Source organism: Mobula birostris, chromosome 30, assembly GCF_030028105.1.
Source record: "Mobula birostris isolate sMobBir1 chromosome 30, sMobBir1.hap1, whole genome shotgun sequence".
NCBI lineage: Eukaryota > Metazoa > Chordata > Chondrichthyes > Myliobatiformes > Myliobatidae > Mobula > Mobula birostris.
The window spans coordinates 33,154,619-33,176,444 of NC_092399.1; the positions used below are offsets into that span (position 1 = coordinate 33,154,619).

A 21,826-nucleotide genomic window follows, 5' to 3' on the forward strand; every position below is an offset into this window, starting at 1 on the left:
CACGGATCAGTAAAAACGTGAGGAACAAGAATGATTTGATGCATTACTAAGAACTAAAAATGGCCTAATTTTCCAAAAAGACAAGTTATTAAAAAGCTGTCAAATCCTTTGTAAAATGTAACGCTTACAGGAAACAGTTGATTCAAAGTATTCTACACTACTGCGATTCAAGAACATGGATCACTAATGTAGAACAAAGCACCAAACAACTTTTTGAGAGAACCATATGAACATTTCAATCGGTAGAAGTGGGATTATACCTTTCAGAGTCAGTTTTAGGAAATCCAATATCAATACAATAAAAACGCAGTCAGTAACAACACATGTACCTCAGGCTAACATGTGTTAACCAATCCCAATATGAGAGAGAAAAAATAATCATGGGCCGTGGCTTGGAAAGACCCCTCATTTCACTATTATACCAAACCACATGCTAATTGAATTGAAACATCCTCATGAACTGATCTATTAAATTTATCAGCAGTCAACTCCACTTACCTCTGGGCTTGATCATAATAGTTTTCGTAATTATCATAATTTTGCTCTGAATAGCCATCATCATAGCCCTGCAATGTTTAAAAACAAATTGGATTATTCAGTCTTATTAAAAACTACTTTAATTAAAATTGTGAAGAACAATTATCACTGTCTCTTCAGAGAAATATATTACAGAAAATTTATATCACAACAGGTTATTTTTAAAACTATCTGCAATAATCCTGCAGAACTGTAGTACTGTGCAAGAGTCTCAGAACGTAAGAAAATAATTCTGTAAAATGATGCTTTCAAAACTGTAAAGTTTCTAAATATCATAAAAATTACTATAAGGAACAGTAAACAGTGCAAAAACGAAATCAAATCAATATTTGGTGTGATCACCCTTTGCCTTTAAAACTGCATCAATTGGTAATTGTTCCAAGCATCTTGGAGAAGTTGCCACAGTTCCACAGACTTTGGCTGCCTCACTTGCCGTCTCTCCAGGTAATCCCAGACAGCCTCAATGAGTTTGAGATCAGGGCTCTGTGAAGGCCATACTATTTGTTACAGAACTCCTTGTTCTTCTTTTTACTGAAGATAGCTCTTTATGACCGTGGCTGTGTGCTTGGGGTCACTGTCCTGCTGCATAATGAAGTTGGGACCAATTCGATGCCTCTCTAATGGTATTAAGTAATGGATAAGAATCTGCTTGAACTTCCCAGCACTGAGGATTCCATTAATTCTGACCAGATCATCAACTCCATTGACATGCAGTCCCAATGCAGGGAACCTCCCTTGTACTTCACCGTTGGCTACAGACACTCATCCATGAAGGGCTCTCCAGCTGTTCTGCAGACAAACTGCTTCTTCCTACTTGAGCTAAAAAAGTTAAAATTTTAACTCATCAGTCCAGTGCACTTGCTGCCAGTTTTCAGCACCTCAGTCCTCAAATTTTTGTGCATTGGTGAGTCTCTTGCTTTGTTTCCACTTCAGCGGTACAGCTTTTTGGCAGCAACTCTTCCATGAGGACCAATTCTGACAAGGCTTCTCCAGACTGCAGAGGGGTGGACTTGGGTTCCAGTGGTTTCTGAGAGTTCAGAACTGATTGCAGTGCTGGACTTCCCATTTAGAAGGGATGTTGGTTTGATGTATCGCTCATCTGCTGCACTCAGCTTCCGTGGCCAGCCATTGTGTGTCTGGTCCTCAATCTTGACTGTTTCTTTGTGCATATTCAAAACAGCTTGGGCAGTTCACCTTGAAACCCCTGCCTGCTGCAAAACTTCTGCTTAAAGGAGACCTTTCTTGTTGCTATGGTCACTCACGTTATGGTGTAAGAAATGATGAATTTGTCACATCTACCACACATTCACCTTTTAGTTTGTCCTGTACCAGATTGATTTCTTCTATACCCATTCCAGTTCATCAATTTAGTTCATTCAACTCATTGTCATTGATCATTAACACCTGTTTATCTTTATTTAAACATGTACTGAATTATATACCTACAAAGTGATCGTGTTTATTTGAAAAGTGGTCTATTACTTGATAGTTACCTTATTTAACAAAATACAAAAAATTCTCGTTTTGGCAAATGAATGCTTATAAATCTAAAACTTGCTCTTTTGTTACTGACACACCAATGCAGAAGACAAAAAATAATTAACATCTAAAACAAAATTTATATAAAATAATCTAGGGTACCTAAGACTTTGGCACAGTTCTGTATTTATATCATGCAAGGAAAATGTTACCCTAGCACAATTAAACAGGACTACATAATGAACCTAAGCATGGAAGCAACTGCTGCAGGGAAGGACAACATATAAAATACAAAAGCAGAGATCAGTGGGGCCATAACTAATGCATTCACCTCCGGTCAATATACGACAGGGAGTATGAGAAACATTAAGGTGCAGAGGATATTTAACCGGAGACATTGCCAGAGCTAAAGAAATTTACACAAACAAAAAATACTTCAGCTCAGAAAAATCTCTTTTCCACTTTGGAACAATGGACACAAGGGAAATTGCAAACAGGTGCATAAAGTTGAGATGTCTCAGCAGAGTAAACAGGTAGAACCAACTTCCCCAAGCAAAAAAGTCAATTACCAGATGGAACAGGAAAACATTTTCCATCCAACTACAAACAGTATCTGGAACTTTACACTTCAAAAGGGTAGTGAAGGCAGCAACGTGTTGATTGATACAGGTACTGTTTGTATCATAACTAAAAGCTATTCCTAACCAACTCTATCTAAAGTACTATCTTCAGATATTAATGGTGGAGAACCCAAGAAATATGGCATTGATTTACATTAAATAATTTATACACTAGCTTTAGGCTTTCTGTCTACATAAATACATTCCTCTACGATTAGATGGCAGGCCGTGGTTCACTCTATGTATTCAAGCAATCCAAAGCCATTACTAGATAATGTCAGGCTCCAAAAACAGCCACAAACAATGTCTGCTCCAATTAACCTCAGCATGAAGTCTACGTTATAACAGACTGGTTTACTTTAAGGACAGTAAAAAGAGTCCAATTCAAGCATGTATCAACAGTTCTTCCTGGAATTTACAACTTTCAGTGCTGGTTGGCCTTTCAATTCTGTGTAGCTCATCCCTAACCAACCAGGCAGTACTTTACGAGAAAATATATAATCCCATTATTACATACACTGAGAAGAGAAAAAAAAAGACCTAATACAATGACAATTTGAGCCACAGGCTGTATTATTTTACAAGAGCTTGCATGGCTCATTCCTAGTACATATTTATGGCCGATCACTTAAAATGTTAGACGTACAAAAATCAGACCTGAAGTTGGCAAAAAGAGATTTAGAGTCTGACCAGTTAAGAGAAATATGAGATGATGCATCTGGGGACAGCAGAGGTTGGGGTGGGGTGGGGCTTAACATGAGAAGGACAAACTGAAAAGGGAAGAACAAAGAAATGTTGCAGTCTGCCATGGGATGCTCTCCTCTATGAAGTACAAGAGCATAGAGGATATAGAACCATAGAAACTACAGCACAGAAACAGGCCCTTTGGCCCTTCTTGGCCGTGCCAAACCATTTTCTGCCTAGTCCCACTGACCTGCACACGGATATTAGTAAGTCAATTATTGTTGGGCTGCAGTTTAATTACTTTACAGGAAAGAAGTGATTATACTGAAGAAGACACCAGGGAAGCAATCAACAGAAATTGATGGGCCTGGAAATTTGTCGCTACAAGGATTAAAAAGGCTTATGTTTCTTTATTATAGAGAAGTCTGAGGGGAGGTGTCACTGAGGCATACAAGCTCAAGGGACCTAGATAAATTACATAGGAATGACCTAATTTCTTTAGCATAGGAGTAACATTCTTTAGTATGGAATTAACAAAGTTCAAAGTAAATTTATTGTCAAAGTCTATGTGTCACCATATACAACTCTGATAGATATATATATATATATATATATATATATATATATATAAATAAAAAACCATAATAGAATCAATGAAAGACTGCACCAACTCAGCACTCAACCAGAGTGCAAAAGACAACAAACTGTGCAAATAATAAAAAATAAACACGCAATAAATACCAAGAACATGAGATGAAGTGTCTTTGAAAGTGGGTCCATAGGTTGTGGGAAGAGTTCAGTGATGGGACAGGTGAAGTTGAGTGAAGTTATCCCCACTTAATCTTTCAACTATAGTGGAGTGAAGAATTTCAGTCTCTTTAGAGGGCAGCAGTGATCTAGAATTCTGCATTAAAAAACATTAGCCTCCATCATGCCCAGAAATATTTGCCAATGCACTTGAAAATTTGTGACCTGCATGAGGAGGGGTAAGTAGATTGGATAGCACGTCTGACCAGCACAGGCCAACAGCATCCTACTGTACCTTAAATTTTGAGCTTACATGATCTCCAATTAAACTATATTTGAGAGTGCAATTCTTTTTGCTGCAATGTGATGGCCTTGGAGAGGGTACAAAAGTAGTTTCCCAGGGCATTCGCCGGACATGAGAGTATTAGCTATAACTGGAGGTTGGACAAACTAGATAACAGCATCAGAGGCTGAGGAGTGTCCTGACATTAGTCTATCATGGATAGGGTGGATGTAGTCTTTTCACCCAGGGCAAAAATGTCAAACACTAGTTGCATAGCTTTCGGGTGGGTGGGGGGGGGGGGGGGGGAGGTTAAAAGAGATATACAGGCATGTGCCGCTTAGCGTCCATTTGGACAATGTCCGATCGCATACACATCCGTAGTCCCGATCGGAGGACGTGACGTAGTGGACGTAACCAATCTCATGTATCGTGCGTCTCTTCAGTGCAGTAGCGTTATCTCTGTTTAATCTTCTTTTGAAAATATTACCGTAAAGTGCATCATGGCTTCCAAACACAGCAAAACCACTCCTAGTGATAGCAGCAGCAAGAGGCAAAGGAAAAGTATTAATTTGGAAGTGAAACAAAAGGTTATTAAACAATATGAAGGTGGAAAACCAGTGAATGCTATTGCTCGGGATTTAGGCATGTCGCACTCAACAATAACGACGATCCTGAAAACAAAGAATTCTCGAAGCTGTTAAGGCACGGAGCTTGTTCGAAATGCTTAAAGAAAAAGTATGACCAGACTACGATATCGAGTTTAGTGCTAGGTCTGGGTGGTTCAAGCGCTTCAAGCAACGTTTTTTGCTGCATAATGTGAAAGTTAGTGGTGAGTCTGCGAGTGCTGATGCGAAGGCAGCAGAAGAGATGGACCCAAACACTGAACGCTTTTCACTGATAGAGAGGAATGCTCGTGCAGTGTTTGCTGCATATAGAGAAATTTATGAAAAGAAAAAGCCAACTAGTTGTACCCCCCCCCCCCCCCGGCCTCCACAGTAACATAAAAGACCAAACCCCCTTACACTAGGCAAATAACACTGGACATATTCCAGAAGAAGAGCCTCAGCCAGGTCCTTCAGGTATTACAGGAGATATTATCATTGTTGGTGATAGTTCATCAATGCAGGTTATTCGACCTGCAACTCTTCCAGTGGAAAACTATGAGGAAGTTGACAACAGTAATGTGGATGATCCTGATCCTCTTTGATAAATTGAGTGTGGTAAAGGCTAAGAAAGTGTTTACATAAAAGTTTAAAAAGTGAAAAAAAAAATTAAAAATTTAAAATGAAATAAAAATTAGTGTATTAGTGTAAAGTATACAGTTTTAGTGCAAGTTCTTGTCTATTTAGTCAATACAGGTACACTACAGTACTCCATATAGGTTTGCTAAGTATATATGGTGTTCGCACAACATCCAAATCACATAACGTCCGATTTCACAGACACGTACCTGTACTTAGCAAACCTTCTTTCCTTAGCATGCAGAGATTGGTAGGTGCCTAAACAGCACTTCTAAGCGAAAGTGGTAAAAGGGTATGATACCAACACAATTAAGAGGCATTTAAACAATCACCTGAACAGATGAGAAATAGTCCATTTGCAGGCAGATGTGTTGTTTAAATTGGCATCATGGACTGAAGGGCCGATTCCCATGTGAATACCCATCACTAACTACTACAAAATGTGCTCCGACAGCATACAATTTAAATTTCATTGCAGCATAATTGGGACACTTACATATTCGTCATAACTCTCTTGAGCAGGTGGCGGGTGCAGTGGCTGTCTATACACTGCAGGTGTCCCTCGACTACGAAGTGCTGGGGCACCCCTCTGTGCTGGAGTAGCACCACGCCCACTTGTCACTTCCCTGCGGCCTCCTGGTGCTCCTCTCACTGCTACTCCACGTGTCATTGCACCTCGCGGCCCATACTGTGGGGAAGGAGGAGGTGGAGCGACACCACGGCCCCTAGGAAGAACCAGACTGCTCTTAAATAGATCAGCCAGCTGCTGAAATGGTGTAAAGTAAATCCCTTAACAACCAGCCCAAATAAACAAGTCTCCCCACTCTCATCAACAGAATCCATTAGAAATACTGGCATAGGCTTTGGGCATAACTGTGGTCTACAAGCTTTGTGACACCAATCTGGAAAATCCCAGGAGATTCTATAGCAACATTAAGAGTTAAAGGGTGACTAGAAAGAGAGTACGTCCCTTAGAGTTCAGCACAGTTGTTTATGTCTCAACACTGGTAGATTATTTAATGAATATTTCTTTGTGTTTACTGAGCAGAAAATCATCGTTGCTCATGAGAGAAGAGAAATAAATGGAAATGTTTTGAAGAAACCAGGGTGGAGGTTTTTGCAGGTTTACAGCACATTAAGCTAGAAAAATCCCCAGGGCCAGACCAAGTACATCCTCGGACTTCAAGGGAGATCCGAGAGATCATTGTGGAGGCCCTTGTGAAGATACTTGCTTCACCATTAGCCACTGAGTGAAGTTACTGAAGACAGGAAATTGGCTAATATTAATCCATTGTTTAAAAAGGGACACGAGTATAAACCAGGGAACTACAAGCTGGTCAGTATGTTATCAATAGAGTGAAAGATACTGCCGGGAATTCTGAGGGACAGGGTCAACAAACATATAGACAAAGTCTGTTTAGGAGTCAGCATGGCTTTGTGTGTGGGAAGTTGTATGTGATGAATCCTTAAGTTATTTTTGAAGGTACCAAACAAGTAAATGAAGTAAGGCAGTGAATGTTGTCTATTTGGGCTTTAGCAAGGGCTCTAACAACGTACCTTATGATAGGTATTAGGCCCCATGAAATTCTGGGAAAATTAGTTAGATGGAATTAATTAGTTTAGGGCACTACTGTAGTGTACAGCTCAGGGCATCACAGAGTTCAATTCTGGCGCTATATGTAAGGATACAAAGACGTTGTCAGGACCAGAGGGAGGTTGGTTAGGCTTTATTCCCTGGAACACAGGACAATGAGGGGTGACCTTATAGAAAAGTTTAAGATGATGAGAGGCATAGATAAGGTGGACAGTAAGTCATCTCCCCAGGGTAGAGGAACCCCAAAAATAGGGCAAATAGTTTTAGGGTGACAAGGCAAAAATTTAAAAATGACCCGAGAGGCAATTTTTTCACTACTCAGAGAGTGATAAGCATATGGAATGAGCTGCCGGTAGTAATTAAGACAGGTCCAAATGTATAATTTAAGAAGCAATTGGATGGGTACATGATAAACTGGCAAATTTGTAGAAGTCATCAAGAATGGGGTCACTGTGGACAGTGAGGTGGACTATCATTGTTTGAAAAGTGATTGGTACCAGCTGGGTATATGGGCTAAAATTGTGAGGTGTTGCATTTTGAGAGGACAAACCACATTAATGCTTACACAGTGACAAGGCAATGAAGCCTGTGGTAGAACAATGGTAACTGGAAACACAGGTTAAAGTAGATCAAATAGATAGAATTATAGAGAGACCTTTTGGCACACAGCCCTTCAAAAATTAGGGCATCGAGTACAGGAGTTAGGATGTTATGTTGAGGTTATACAAGCTGTTGGTGGGACCAAAATTTGAGTGTAGTGTGCAGTTCTAGCCACGTAATTACAGGAAAGATATCGATAAGCTTGGAAGAATGCAGTGAAAATATAAACAAATGCTGCCAGGAATTAAGGTAAAGAGTTACAGGGATAGGTTGAATAGATTAGTACTTTATTGGCTGGAGCTCAGGAGAATGAAGGGAGATCTTATATATGTATACAAAATGAATAGGGTATAGATAGTGTGAATGATTTTTCATCTCAGGTTTGGTGAGATGAGAACCAGAGGTCAAAGATTTAGGGTGAAAGGTAAAATATTTAAAGGAATATGAGAAGGAACTCAAGAGAGTGGTGCAATTATGTAATGAACTGCCAGCAGATGTATATGAGGGTTCAATTGTGACATTTAAGTTTCGATAGGCACATGTGTGAGAGAGGTATGAAGGGTTATGGTCCAGGTGTAGGTAGATAGGACTAGGCTGAAAACCAAGCCAGCTAGGATTGAAGAGTCTGTTTCCATGTAGTAGTGCTCTATGACTATGGAAGGTGGACTTAAAGGATATTGGCCAGAACAGAAAATTCAGACTAGGTGGACAGACACTGGCTGGCATCGACTCAATTGTGCTGAAATGTACATTTACTATACTTATAAAAACAAATGAGGACAGTGCAGTTGGAACAGTAAATAAGCTAATGCTTCCTCCCAAAAATGCAGAGAATTGGCAATAAAATGCCTTCAAAAATACGTGAAAACTTGTCACAGTAACTACGAGAAAAAAGACTGAATGATGAATGGGGGGATGTTAATGGTCAGTTTACACGGAACGTGCCTGTAAATGAGATAATGCTTCTCCAGAGCCATCAGTCATACTTCATAGACATAAATCTGTTTATATAAAGAATAGATGTTAATTGAAGATAAACAATTTAATCTTTCCAGGTAAGCCTGCGGTATGTTTGCCTACAGGAGGGAGGAAACGTGGAAATGTTTCAAAAGGTAATTTCTGAGAAGGTGCGAAAATAACAGCCTCATGAAGGATGGGAATGGAGAGTGACGTACTTAGCGTGCATGAAAGGAAACCAGAAAGTTTATGCAATTAGCAGGTATGAACCTGTTCAACAACTGAGATACTTTAAACTAACCCACACTAAGGACAGAAGGGAAATAAATGTTTACAATGAACGAGGCAGCCCTACTGAACTATTATATCCCTAGCAATGACTCTTTCAGCACACTATAGATCTTTTTACCTTGCAAGTGGTACAGGTGGAGCACCTCTGGCACGAACACCTCTCCCACGGGATGTATCTTGTCCACCATTCAAGTACGCCAGCTCAGTTAGCTGCTCTTGCCTTATTTCATCATTGTAGTCCTGTTAACATGATTACAGATCCGTGACGTAAGCAAATATTACACTGTTTCAACATTAGTCTGCATGTATAACTCAAGTTCTGTCAATTTCCCCCTAAATACCTCAGTTCTGACCAACAAATCAAGCACAATATTTTATGATTTCTCCCATGCCTGTGTTTCTGTGGCTGGATAGGGGTCATGTATTTTCCCTGATACGAATGTGACCTGTGGATGGATCAGAACTGCTTATGCTCGCCAATACAAAATGTCTCTAGTACCAGCTCTACAACATCCTGCAGATTTACATTCTACTTTAAAAAAGCATTAGGAAGTGCACATAAGGAAAACAATGGTATGTCAGAATGCTGACAACCTAGTTCTCAATTCCTTGATGGAAATCAAGTTGTTTTAAATTTCACACACTGCAGCAAAACAAAAATGTATCCCTTTCAAAATGATGAACATCTCAGACTAAATAGTTCATCACTAAATCATTCATAGTGAAAGGTATCTAAACTACACGGTGCACACATCCTTTAGACTATTAATACCATCACCAGGACAAATACAAGCAATGCTTGGGCTTGATTAATCTTTCTCTTCATGAAGAGTTTATTTCCTACATTGTTGACAGCACTGAACCAAAATATCTTACTTGGCATGTCCTCTCCCCATAACAACAGCACCCACAACATACAATATAATCCCATCTGTACGGCATCCAAGAGGAACCAACAAAGGTGGAAGCATCTTCCACTCAGTAATCCAACCAACAAGCAACAGGGAATCTATTCTTCAGTAAATGTTAACCCCAGGCATAAAATCAGGAGACCAAATAGTGTTACTGTGTCTTTACTTGTATTCTGATCAACCTAGAAGAACCAAGTCATATAGTTTATGCCAGAGAATTTAATTTCCAACATACCAACACAACGAATAATCAAATCTAGTGGCAGTGATAGCCATTCAGTTATTCATGTTGTATTTAACTTTGAGATATATTCATTTTGGTCAAACACTCAAGTCAAAAATAGTCTAAAGAAAAATCATGATCAATAAGACTGGTTTCAAACATGTTTTTGTTTTTTTTTTAAAAAAATGGAAATAATTCTAGCAATCCAGGCTAATTAAAAAAGACTAAATGAAGGGAAGCAAATTTGCAAACACGAGGAATTCTGCAGATGCTGACAATTCAAGCAACACACATCAAACTAGTCCAGACGAAGGGTCTCAGCCCGAAACGTCAACTGTACCTCTTCTTAGAGATGCTGCCTGGCCTGCTGTGTTCACCAGCAACTCTGACGTGGGGGGCAAATTTGCTTAACTTTGAAGGTTAGAACATGAAGTGGCACATTTCAGCAATGGCACACTAATTCAGCAGCAAGGTGGCATTCAATATGGACTGACAACTGTTTTGGTTTCACTTTACCATCATATCTTACAATATATTAGTATTAATTTTAACTACTTCCCAGAGACTGGCAGATCACCAAAACATAGACCTTCCTGTAATAGCAATAAAATTTAACTCAGATTATTACTTTTCTCATGACTTAATTCTCCGCTCATATTTAGCCCGAACAAATGGGCCAAGTTCATTTATTGTACCAACATGCTATCTTATGATATTACTTCTCACTTGCTTCACTGCAAACATGTAGGGCCCACTGACACTTTAATATGTGCAGCATGATCTGCATCTTTCTGAGAAGGTACCTTCCTGATGGGAAGCAAGCACCCAGTTTCACCTCACTTATTTTATGGGTCTTCTTTGTCATTAGAGTAAATTCAGAGAACCATAGCACATCCAAAATGATCCTGCAAAAGGTATTAATAAACTTCTCAATTTGTACAATTTTCAGATCAAAGAACCTTTCAACTCTCAGTTTGAGCCCAAATCCCATCCCTCCTTCTGCCAGAACGAGACCTGGAGATAAGATTCATCAGTAGATTTCTTTATACTGACCCCCCAACTAACACTGCACTATTGTCCTCAAAACTCTGCCAACTGGCAATACAGGTGTAGCTGATAGATCTCCATGGACACTAACTATGTACACTTGAAAGTTAAAGTACAACTTCATCTTGACTCATCATCTTGTCTGAGAATTGAAGTGAATATACAGTGTGAAAATAAATCTCTCTCACTTTGTATAATTTAAAGAGCAGAAAATGTTTGTGTATAAAGGTAGATCTAAACCTCTCCCCCCCCAAATAATTTAACCACTGTGCTAAGATTCCATTTGATGACACATAGCGCATTCAAATGTAGAAATCCTTCTCTTGGGGAAGTACTACCTCTGTCAACAATTCACCATACAGTTGTTAAATTTATGATGTGATTCATCCCAGTTAAACACTTTTACATTTATTGATCAACTATCAAGTCATTCATCTAAAAACAAAAATTTTAATGTAACTGAAAAAAATTGTATACAGCCCAGATTTAAGTTATACAAAACTACTAACACCCACTCCTGCCCCCACTCCACAAGATCTTCATGGTTATTATTAATCCAAAAGCTACTGACATCTTAACTTTCTTTGGCTGGCAGCTACAGAACACGAAGGTTAACAGAAGTAAAAAGTCAGCCAATGATCTCATATTTCACCGATGTAGCACTCACTTATTTTACACCCTGGGACAGGCAGCAATGAGATAAAGCAGGAGCACAAAACTCAGGTGGAAACCCCACTCACAGGTATGAGGAATTTTTTCAGCTCCTCCATTGCATGGTACATTCGGGAATAGGCTTCAGTTGGAGGTGCAAAGACTTCAACAAGAACATGGAGATCACTGTTCAAGTGTGCATACTTCGCTTCGCCTCCTTTACGGAGCTCGTCTTCCTGGAATAAGAAAAAATTCTGATGAGAACATGATAAATGATGATGATGATTACACTATCAAGTATGATAGCGCAATGATTAACTGCCAAATGACTACCTTCAAAGCTATCAATTTTTAGCACAAAAGAGGTGGCACCAAAGATTTTGTATTAAAATGGACACGTATATGGATACTGATCTACCCTTTGACACTCTTCAGCTTAATTCAAAGAAGGAAACCACCAAATTCAATATTGTTTCCCCAAATTATGTATGTAATGATCAAAAATACTGCATAAACTCTCAAGATGTTCTCCTTCCCACCCTGCTTTGATAGCAAAAGCCAATTTTCAATGTACACACTAGCAAAGTGAACAAAAATGCATGCTTAGCCCTCTGACCTACTCTCTACATTCATGACTGTGTGGCTAGGCAGAGCTCAAAGATCATATATGAATTCACTTTTGACACCATCTCAGGGAACAAAGAGGCAGCGTGCAGGGGTGAGCTAGCTCAGCCATTTGAATGGTGTCCCAACGAATTCCTTGCATTCAATGCTAGCAAAACCAACCAATTTATTGCAGGTTTCAGGAAGGGGAAGCCAGAACACACACCAGTCCTTATTGAAGTGTTAGCAGTGGAAAAGGTGAGCAGCTTCAAGTTCCTGACTGTCAACATCTCAGAGCATCTATCTTGGCTGAACACATTGATGCAATAATGAAGGTAGCTATACTGCATTAGGAGATTTGATATGTCACCAAAGACTTCAGGAAAGTTCTACAGTTGTACGGTGGAGAGCATCGTAATGGGTTGCGTCACTCCCTGGTATGGAGACACCACAACATATCAGTGATAGTAAACCTGATTCTGATACTAATATTCTTTAAATAGCAACAGATGCAATGCAAGATACAAAAATTGATGGTCTGCAAAATCTTAACACTTCACTCTATCTTACATCAAATGACTTAAGCATCTGACAGGTTTAAGACAGACTATTACAGTTAAAACAATGGTGTTATCCCAGCACAGAAATGAACTTGAAGCTAGAGTTCCTGTTTCAGGTTCCATTGTTTATATAGATAGCAAGTTTGCATGCAAATGCCATCTCAACAAGCTTATTCAATTTCTCTCAGGTACTCTTACCTTGGCCTTATCTCTCATTGAACCTTTCCCAAGGATGGACATTTTGGTGCCAGTGTCCTCTTGTAACCGCTTCAATGAATTTCCTCTTGGTCCAAGCAGCTTCCCTACAAAGTTGAACTGTAGAAATATTAAAATATTAATATAAAAATGACTAGACTTCAAACATACCCGCACAAAATACTTTAGTTAATTGATGTATTACTGTCACAAGCATTGAGGTACAGTGAAAAACTTGTGTGCCATCCATACAGTGTATAGGCTGGTATCAACACAAACCCATGTAGTCAATATTCAATTTTTAATTATCTACGTGAAGTAAAGGCCAATTGTTCTCTCCATCTGTTGCCCTGGTCAAATCTTGGCATCCCTGAGATACAAAGAGGAAATGACCAGAATTGTATTCCACTATCTTCCATCCAACAACCCATTATATCCCTCAATTCAACATTACTATAGTAATGACAATGGAGAGATAGAGAAAACTAATTTAGTCATTCATAGGAACAAACAGGTACATATATCAAGACTTTCGAATGTATTAATATTGTGGGAGCTCAATTCATGAGGCCGGCTGGTGGCGTACTAGCATCGTTGCCGGACTTCGGAGCGAAGGCTCCCAGGTTCTAATCCAGCCGGCTCCCTTGCACTCTTTCCATCCATGCTGGGTTGAGCGTTGAGCTAGCAACTCGGCCTCGTAAAAATAAGAAAGCCTGCTAAAAAAAAAACGCCGTCATGACGGCGCCCCAACGACTCCACTTGGAGTTAAGGGCTTTCTTCTTCTTCATTCATATGCCCAGTGTGTGAAAGTGGTGCAAACAACTAAATAAACATACCAACAATGTGGTAAGTAATCCAAACCTAACTGTGCCAACACCTAAGTTGCTACAATAAAGCTACAACACCAACATTTCATTAAGAAATGAGAATGGCCTTTTTATATCTTGTCCACTAGCAAGGCAAACCAAATATGGGCAATAACTCAACTGTCAGGCTTTTGAACCAGAGAATAAATTCACTTGCCCCATCAATGAATTGTTCCCACAACCAATGGACTCACCTTTAAGAACTCTTCAACCCATGTCCAATATTTATTAATTTATCATCTTTATCACCTTTTGTACTTGCAAAGTAAGTTGCCATTTCCACATTGGTGGTTGTGTGTCCTGTTGGGTGGGGTCTTTACTGCCCGCAAGAAAACGAATCTCAGGGTTGTATATGGTGACAGATTTCTATTTTGATAATAAATTTACTTGGAACTTCCTCTACAATCTACTTGTGATTAAGGAAATAATTAAGATCATTGCCCATGCTGGTAATTTATACTTACAAACAACCTAGCTTCAGCTTAAGAGCCACCTGGTTCCAGATATGATTACAGCCTCACACATACAAGTTGCTGGTGAATGCAGCAGGCCAGGCAGCATCTCTAGGAAGAGGTGCAGTCGACCCTTCGTCAGGGTCTCGGCCTGAAACGTCGACTGCACCTCTTCCTAGACATGCTGCCTGGCCTGCTGCATTCACCAGCAACTTGTATGTGTGCTGCTTGAATTTCCAGCATCTGTAGAATTCCTGTTGTTTGCATGATTACAGCCTGATCCAAAAGCACTGATCATTACTGATATCCAGAGCAAGCTTAGAGCAACCATCTTCAGTTACAATAGCATTAAGAATATGCTCTAGTAAATCAAGTCAATATGATTTGACGTATCATGGCAGTGCTCCAAGCCCAATCACTATTGTTATGGAGAAATAGCAACCGATGTACTGGGAATATTTACTGACAATAGCCCACACTCAATTGAATTTGCAACTGATGATACACCCCATGCCCTTTACACCTGGGTAACTTTCAGTTTGGGACTGATTAGGCAACGACCTTCAAGAAAACCCCAACACCCCCATTAATGAACATCAGCATCCTAGGAAATTGTACCATCAGTATCCTGGAGGTCACAATCAACATCACCACACATGCAACATAAATACAGTAACTATGGAAGCTCTGTGACTCGCTCACAATCACATTCCTAAAACCCTTCTGGTAAGGAATAAATTAGAAGTATATGAAAATTTAGCCTAGATGTTGGCAGTTCTAAGAGGTAACTTCACACACCCAGAGTAAAACAACCCAAAGCAATAGTATCAAGGCAGCAATTAGGAACAACAGATGCTGGACTTGATGACAATACCTACAAGGTATATCCCATGAAAATAATAAATTTTAATTTCATCTAGCATCCCCTACATAGGGCTTCAAGTTAAACATGGATAATTAATTTTCCAATCTTGCACTCTCTAAAGTACCTGCTCATTTCTCCTGTCACTGCAATCTGCCTTCATAAAGGTAGTGAACATAACTTACTCTGAAATGAACAATACCAGATAGGTGTACAACATTGTCATTTCTAAATGATAGGTACAAAGCAGATTACATTTTCATTGCTCAACAATGGGGCAGAAGCTTTTCCTGCAATAAAGAGACTGTCCTCCCAATACAAGCCCTGAAAACTACAGTATTCAAATTTCAAACTGCAGTCAACTAAAAGACATGCAGCCCAAGAAAAACCTCCCACCTTTGGAAACTGTGCAACTGGTATCAGGCATCGCTCAGAAAGCTTGATGTTCTTCTGGGTCAGAATATCAAGAAATCTTTTTTCGTCTTCTTTTTTCTCTCCCTTTTGAACCTTTTCAATTTCTGTAAATTAAAAATACAAAATAATTAGAATGTTTTCAACCAAATTCATGACCATGGAAGTGACGAAAATCCTCACTGGAAAACAGACACAGAGGAACACAGCCTTCAGTTTATATTTTGTTATTCTATAAACCCACTCATCTCAATGCACTCTTTCAATCTGCCAGCACCAAGAGGGATGAGTCAGGGTATGGGAGTTTGTAGACAGTAATATGAAACAAAGTCTAGCAATACAAAGGAACATCTAATAAGGCTCAAGCAATGTGGAAGGAGAAATTTCTCTGTTGTGACCAAAATAACAGCCCATCAAAAGAAAGGTATTGCACATTTAGGACATGAAGTTTCCAGACACCATCTCTTTTGTCCCTCATCTGCAAAGCAGAAGACACATACACTTACAGTGGCATGCAAAAGTTTGGGCACCCCGGTCAAAATTTCTGTTACTGTGAATAGCTAAGCGAGTAAAAGATGACCTGATTTCCAAAAGGCATAAAGTTAAAGACATTTTAAGCAAGATTACTTTTTTTATTTCCATCTTTTACAGTTTCAAAATAACAAAAAAGGAAAAGGGCCCAATGCAAAAGTTTGGACACCCTGCATGGTCAGCACTTAGTAACACCCCCTTTGGCAAGTATCAGAGCTTGTAAATACTTCTTGTAGCCAGCTAAGAGTCTTTCAATTCTTGTTTGGAGGGATTTTCGCCCATTCTTCCTTGCAAAAGGATTCTAGTTCTGTGAGATTCTTGGGCCATCTTGCATGCACTGCTCTTTTGAGGTCTATCCACAGACTTTTGATGACATTTAGGTCGGGGGACCTGTGAGGGCCATGGCAAAACCTTCAGCTTGCTTGAGGTAGTCCATTGTGGATTTTGAGGTGTGTTTAGGATCACTATGCTGTTGGCCATCCTCTTTTCACCTTCAGACGGTGTGATGTTTGCTTCCAGAATTTGCTGGTATTTAATTGAATTCATTCTTCCCTCTACCAGTGAAATGTTCCCCGTGCCACAGGCTGCAACACAAGCCCAAAGCATGATCGATCCATCCCCGTGCTTAACAGTTGGAGAGGTGTCCTTTTCATGAAATTCTGCACCCTTTTTTCTCTCCAAACGTATCTTTGCTTACTGCAGCCAGAAAGTTCTATTTTAACTTCATCAGTTCACAGGACTTGTTTCCAAAATGCATCAGGCTTGTTTAGTTCCTCTGAACTTTTTAAATATACTTACCCCTGACGTCCCCTCTGTACCTACTTCCAAGCACCTTAAACCTATGCTCCCTCCAGCTCTGGGAAAAAGCCTCCAGCTATCCACACAATCAATGCCTCAACCTTTCCTGTAGGTAGGCTGCAGTTTTAGTCACAATACTCCAAATTAGGCCTCACCAACATTTTACACAACTTAACGTCCCCTCTCTGTACTCTTTTGTCACAAAACCTTTAAATTTATTACTATTTTTAACAGTAAGCTATCATATAGCAGCCCCCAAATCTTGGGGAAAGGGAGCAAACACATTTTAATATAATGGTTTTATTTTGCACTTAAATTTTGTGATCAGTAGTATTCATTGTTAGATCAACACAAGTTACTTAACTCAGTAAGTTTTAAATTCTTGGATGTTAGCATATTGGATGATGTGTCCTACAAACATAATGATAAAGAAAGCATGCCAGTGTTTTTATTTTCTTAGGCTTGTCACTAAACTTCTACAGATGTGCTGTTGAGTGTGTCCTGACTGGTTGTGTGGCCTGGTACTGCAATTTGAATGCAGGAATTAAAGAAGCTGCAGGGAATCGCAGACTTAGCCCAAGACATCAGGAATGCATTCTTTCCCACCTTTAATTGTATCTAAAGGAGGCATTTCCATCCAAAAGATCCAGGGAATGCCATCTGCTTACAGTTATAATTGATCAACAGGCACAGAATTCAGAAGTGCCACACCACCATGCTCAAGATTAGTTACACCCCTTCAACCATTTGGTTTTCGAACCAATTAGCAGAACACTAATCACTACAGTTCAGCAACCTTCTGAGCGCTTTGCACTAAAATGGACTTTTGTCTTAAATCGGCTTTCTTGCCAAACTACATTTATTATGTTTAATTTGTCGTTTTCATGTTAACGCTGCCTTCAGTGGCAACGATAGCATACAGTTAGCTCGGAACATCGGAGTTCAATTCTGGCAAGCTCGTGTACCTTCCTTCCCGAGAGCGTGTTAATTGTCCCGTGACCAGACTAGGATTAAATCAGGTTACTGGGCGGTGCAGCTCCAAGGGCCTATGCCATACTGTTATTTCTAAATAATTCCTTGCAAGTGCTGCACAACCGGCTGATTCCTCTAATACTTTAAATTGGGACTAATGGGGCCAGCTGAATGAAAAGCAGAAATCATTCTGTGAGCGATGTTTAAGTGAGACCAAGCACTGACTTTTCAGTAATCAAGTTCCCTATCCCCATCCTAATAACCAAAGCATAGATTTTACTAGAACACGGAAAGTAGGCAAGCATCACCCACTCAAAGCAACAGGGAGCTGGAAAAGTTATATATCAAAAGAAACACACACAAAATGCTGGAGGAACTCAAAGACCCTTCATCAGGACTAGAGGGAAAAAAAAAGATGAGGAGTCAGAGTAAGATGGCGGGGAGACCGCAGTTACAAAGTAAGTTATAGGACACTCGTGGATTGATGTGACCCAAGGGTGACCGGTCAGCAGAGACTAGGGGAGGGGTCAGTCTACCCTCCACCCTAAGGCAAGAGGACACGAGCCTCTGCCCACAGGTTGTGAAACTTCCTTACAATGACAAGTCGGGCAACCGAGCAACCACCACCTGCCACGCTGCCTATGGACAGCACCAGCTGTCAAATGAGGTGGCTGCCCGGACTGTAGGGGGGGGGGGTGGGAGGGAGAGGAGGAGAGGGGGCGCCCGGGGGTGGTGGGCAAGGGAGCAGAGGGGGCGCCCGGGGGTGGTGGGCAAGGGAGCAGAGGGGGCGCCCGGGGGTGGTGGGCAAGGGAGCAGAGGGGGCGCCCGGGGGTGGTGGGCAAGGGAGCAGAGGGGGCGCCCGGGGGTGGTGGGCAAGGGAGCAGAGGGGGCGCCCGGGGGTGGTGGGCAAGGGAGCAGAGGGGGCGCCCGGGGGTGGTGGGCAAGGGAGCAGAGGGGGCGCCCGGGGGTGGTGGGCAAGGGAGCAGAGGGGGCGCCCGGGGGTGGTGGGCAAGGGAGCAGAGGGAGCGCCCGGGGGTGGTGGGCAAGGGAGCAGAGGGGGCGCCCGGGGGTGGTGGGCAAGGGAGCAGAGGGGGCGCCCGGGGGTGGTGGGCAAGGGAGCAGAGGGGGCGCCCGGGGGTGGTGGGGAAGGGAGCAGAGGGGGCGCCCGGGGGTGGTGGGGAAGGGAGCAGAGGGGGCGCCCGGGGGTGGTGGGGAAGGGAGCAGAGGGGGCGCCCGGGGGTGGTGGGGAAGGGAGGAGAGGGGCGCCCGGGGGTCGGGGAAGGGAGGAGAGGGGCGCCCGGGGGTCGGGGAAGGGAGGAGAGGGGCGCCCGGGGGTCGGGGAAGGGAGGAGAGGGGCGCCCGGGGGTCGGGGAAGGGAGGAGAGGGGCGCCCGGGGGTCGGGGAAGGGAGGAGAGGGGCGCCCGGGGGTCGGGGAAGGGAGGAGAGGGGCGCCCGGGGGTCGGGGAAGGGAGGAGAGGGGCGCCCGGGGGTCGGGGAAGGGAGGAGAGGGGCGCCCGGGGGTCGGGGAAGGGAGGAGAGGGGCGCCCGGGGGTCGGGGAAGGGAGGAGAGGGGCGCCCGGGGGTCGGGGAAGGGAGGAGAGGGGCGCCCGGGGGTCGGGGAAGGGAGGAGAGGGGCGCCCGGGGGTCGGGGAAGGGAGGAGAGGGGCGCCCGGGGGTCGGGGAAGGGAGGAGAGGGGCGCCCGGGGGTCGGGGAAGGGAGGAGAGGGGCGCCCGGGGGTCGGGGAAGGGAGGAGAGGGGCGCCCGGGGGTCGGGGAAGGGAGGAGAGGGGCGCCCGGGGGTCGGGGAAGGGAGGAGAGGAGCGCCCGGGGGTCGGGGAAGGGAGGAGAGGGGCGCCCGGGGGTCGGGGAAGGGAGGAGAGGGGCGCCCGGGGGTCGGGGAAGGGAGGAGAGGAGCGCCCGGGGGTCGGGGAAGGGAGGAGAGGAGCGCCCGGGGGTCGGGGAAGGGAGGAGAGGGGCGCCGGCCGAGAACCCGGGGGGGAGGGGCCTCTGGCACGTGCTACTTCCTTTGTTCTCCGCTGCGCCGTTGGCCCTCGTCTCCGGCAGCCTCGGGCCTTCCCAAGGGGCGCCTTACAATCCAGATGCTCTTGCGGAGCCCCAGGTTTGCCCACCCTCTCGCCCTGGGATGAAAGGGGCAAGGAAAGTCGAGTGCTGGCTAAAAATGGCGCTCAGGCTGCCATTCGGGCCTACACGTTAGGCCCAGTGGGTTAAAACACCCGCGCCGAACCACCGCCTTCTTCATCCTCACTTCTACCCGCGGTAGTCGACCCACCTGCCGACAACAGCCTAGAACCGTGCACGAAAGAAGGATCTAGGCTGTCCCGCTCCGCCATCAGCTCGGGTAAGTATTTATCGTCCGCCATATCTTCTTAGTCCGCGCTCGTCACCTCACGGTGCACACTGACGTCCGACTTAGACTTGGCCCCACCCATGTGGCGTCACAGCCCGCCACTTCAATATCTGCGCGCCATTGGATGTAGATCCTGTCCATCAAGAAATACCACATCTCAATTCGCCAAGAAACTGTCAATTGAGTGGATTGCTCCTATCACCTCCCCTCATATCACCTTCGCACTAGCGAACCTCATAGGGCAGAATAACCATCAATCATATATAGCCTGATTCGTTATTTGACTATCAATCATGCATATTGCGCACTTCGATTGGCTAATATGCACTTCAATCAAGCGTTCGTATAATGATTCCGCCTTCAACCTATGTAACTATTTCCCATTCTCATTTTGTCTTTTTTTTTGTACTCCGTGCAGTGAAAATAAGAAACTAAAATGAAGGGATGATTCTTGCAAACCAAGTGAAATAAAATGGTACTACGGCCTAGATGGTGTGGAAGAGCCTTCGTTTGCCGTTTACGTCACAAGACCATGGTGGTTCTAGCCAGGGCAGCCAGGCACTTCCCCCACGTCTCTGATTCCTAACAGAGAATTAATCTTCTTCCATCGCCTTTTATGTCAGTGGACCCCAGCTCATCAACACAGTCGATGGAAGAAGGAGCATAACTCTGTTCATTATTCTCCAATAAAATATACCAACCTTTACTGTTTTTAGGACAACAGTCTGGCTTTCTTTCCAGTCCCAATGAAGGGTCTCGGCCCCAAACGTTGCCTGATCAGTGGAGTTCTTCCAGTGTTTTCTATATTTCTTTAAAGTGTAAATTAATAGAAGTCCCTCTATCCTGAAACCATCTTCACACTAAACCAGGGGTTCCCAACCCGTTTTATGCCATGGACCTCATGCTGGGGTCAGCTGTTCAAGCAAGGTAGCAGGCCTGGAAAGTATGAGGTCGCAGAGTTTCCTGTGTGTACCCCAGATTACCCTCGCATTCCAGTAAAGGTTAGGTTTAGCAAAGTGTGGGACCACAAGCATGACCACACTTGCAGGCTGTCCCATCACAATTCTTGGACTGTGTTGGACATTCACGCAAACGAATCTCTTCACAGTATCTTGCAATGTATGCGTGACAAATAAAACAATGCAGAACAGGCCTCTGCTTTCCTTGTCTGATCAAGCTCTGTGCAAATGTGTCTGGTCCACGAGAGCCACCTCTCCCCTTCTGACCTCCTTCTGTTTGTTCTGTCAACTCGTATTGTTTGGGAAATTGCTCAAGTGCACAACTTGGACATTTCGGACTTCAATGTAAAGAGAGCTTTATTTACCCTATTGTAGGGAGTGGAT

The 21,826-nt window shown here is 43.0% G+C and overlaps 1 protein-coding gene across 5 annotated transcripts in view; it reads right to left on the minus strand.

The window, feature by feature from the left end:
• LOC140190623 (KH domain-containing, RNA-binding, signal transduction-associated protein 1-like) overlaps nucleotides 1-20,551 on the minus strand; it is a 37,017-nt gene extending 16,466 nt beyond the window's left edge. For 4 of the 5 annotated variants that reach the window (XR_011883652.1, XR_011883651.1, XR_011883653.1 and 1 more), the window contains exons 1-7: nucleotides 20,406-20,551; nucleotides 15,800-15,921; nucleotides 13,227-13,343; nucleotides 11,955-12,101; nucleotides 9,152-9,273; nucleotides 6,088-6,331; nucleotides 499-566 (exon numbers count right to left, since the gene is read on the minus strand). Coding sequence is in view for 2 of the 5 variants with exons in the window: in XM_072247341.1 (XP_072103442.1) it covers nucleotides 499-566; nucleotides 6,088-6,331; nucleotides 9,152-9,273; nucleotides 11,955-12,101; nucleotides 13,227-13,343; nucleotides 15,800-15,921; nucleotides 20,406-20,496 (911 nt within the window). In the remaining 3 variants the exon portion in view is untranslated. The remainder of the gene's footprint in view (nucleotides 1-498; nucleotides 567-6,087; nucleotides 6,332-9,151; nucleotides 9,274-11,954; nucleotides 12,102-13,226; nucleotides 13,344-15,799; nucleotides 15,922-20,405) is intronic. The other variant, XM_072247343.1, reaches the window with a different exon arrangement.
• Nucleotides 20,552-21,826: the final 1,275 nt, after the last annotated feature.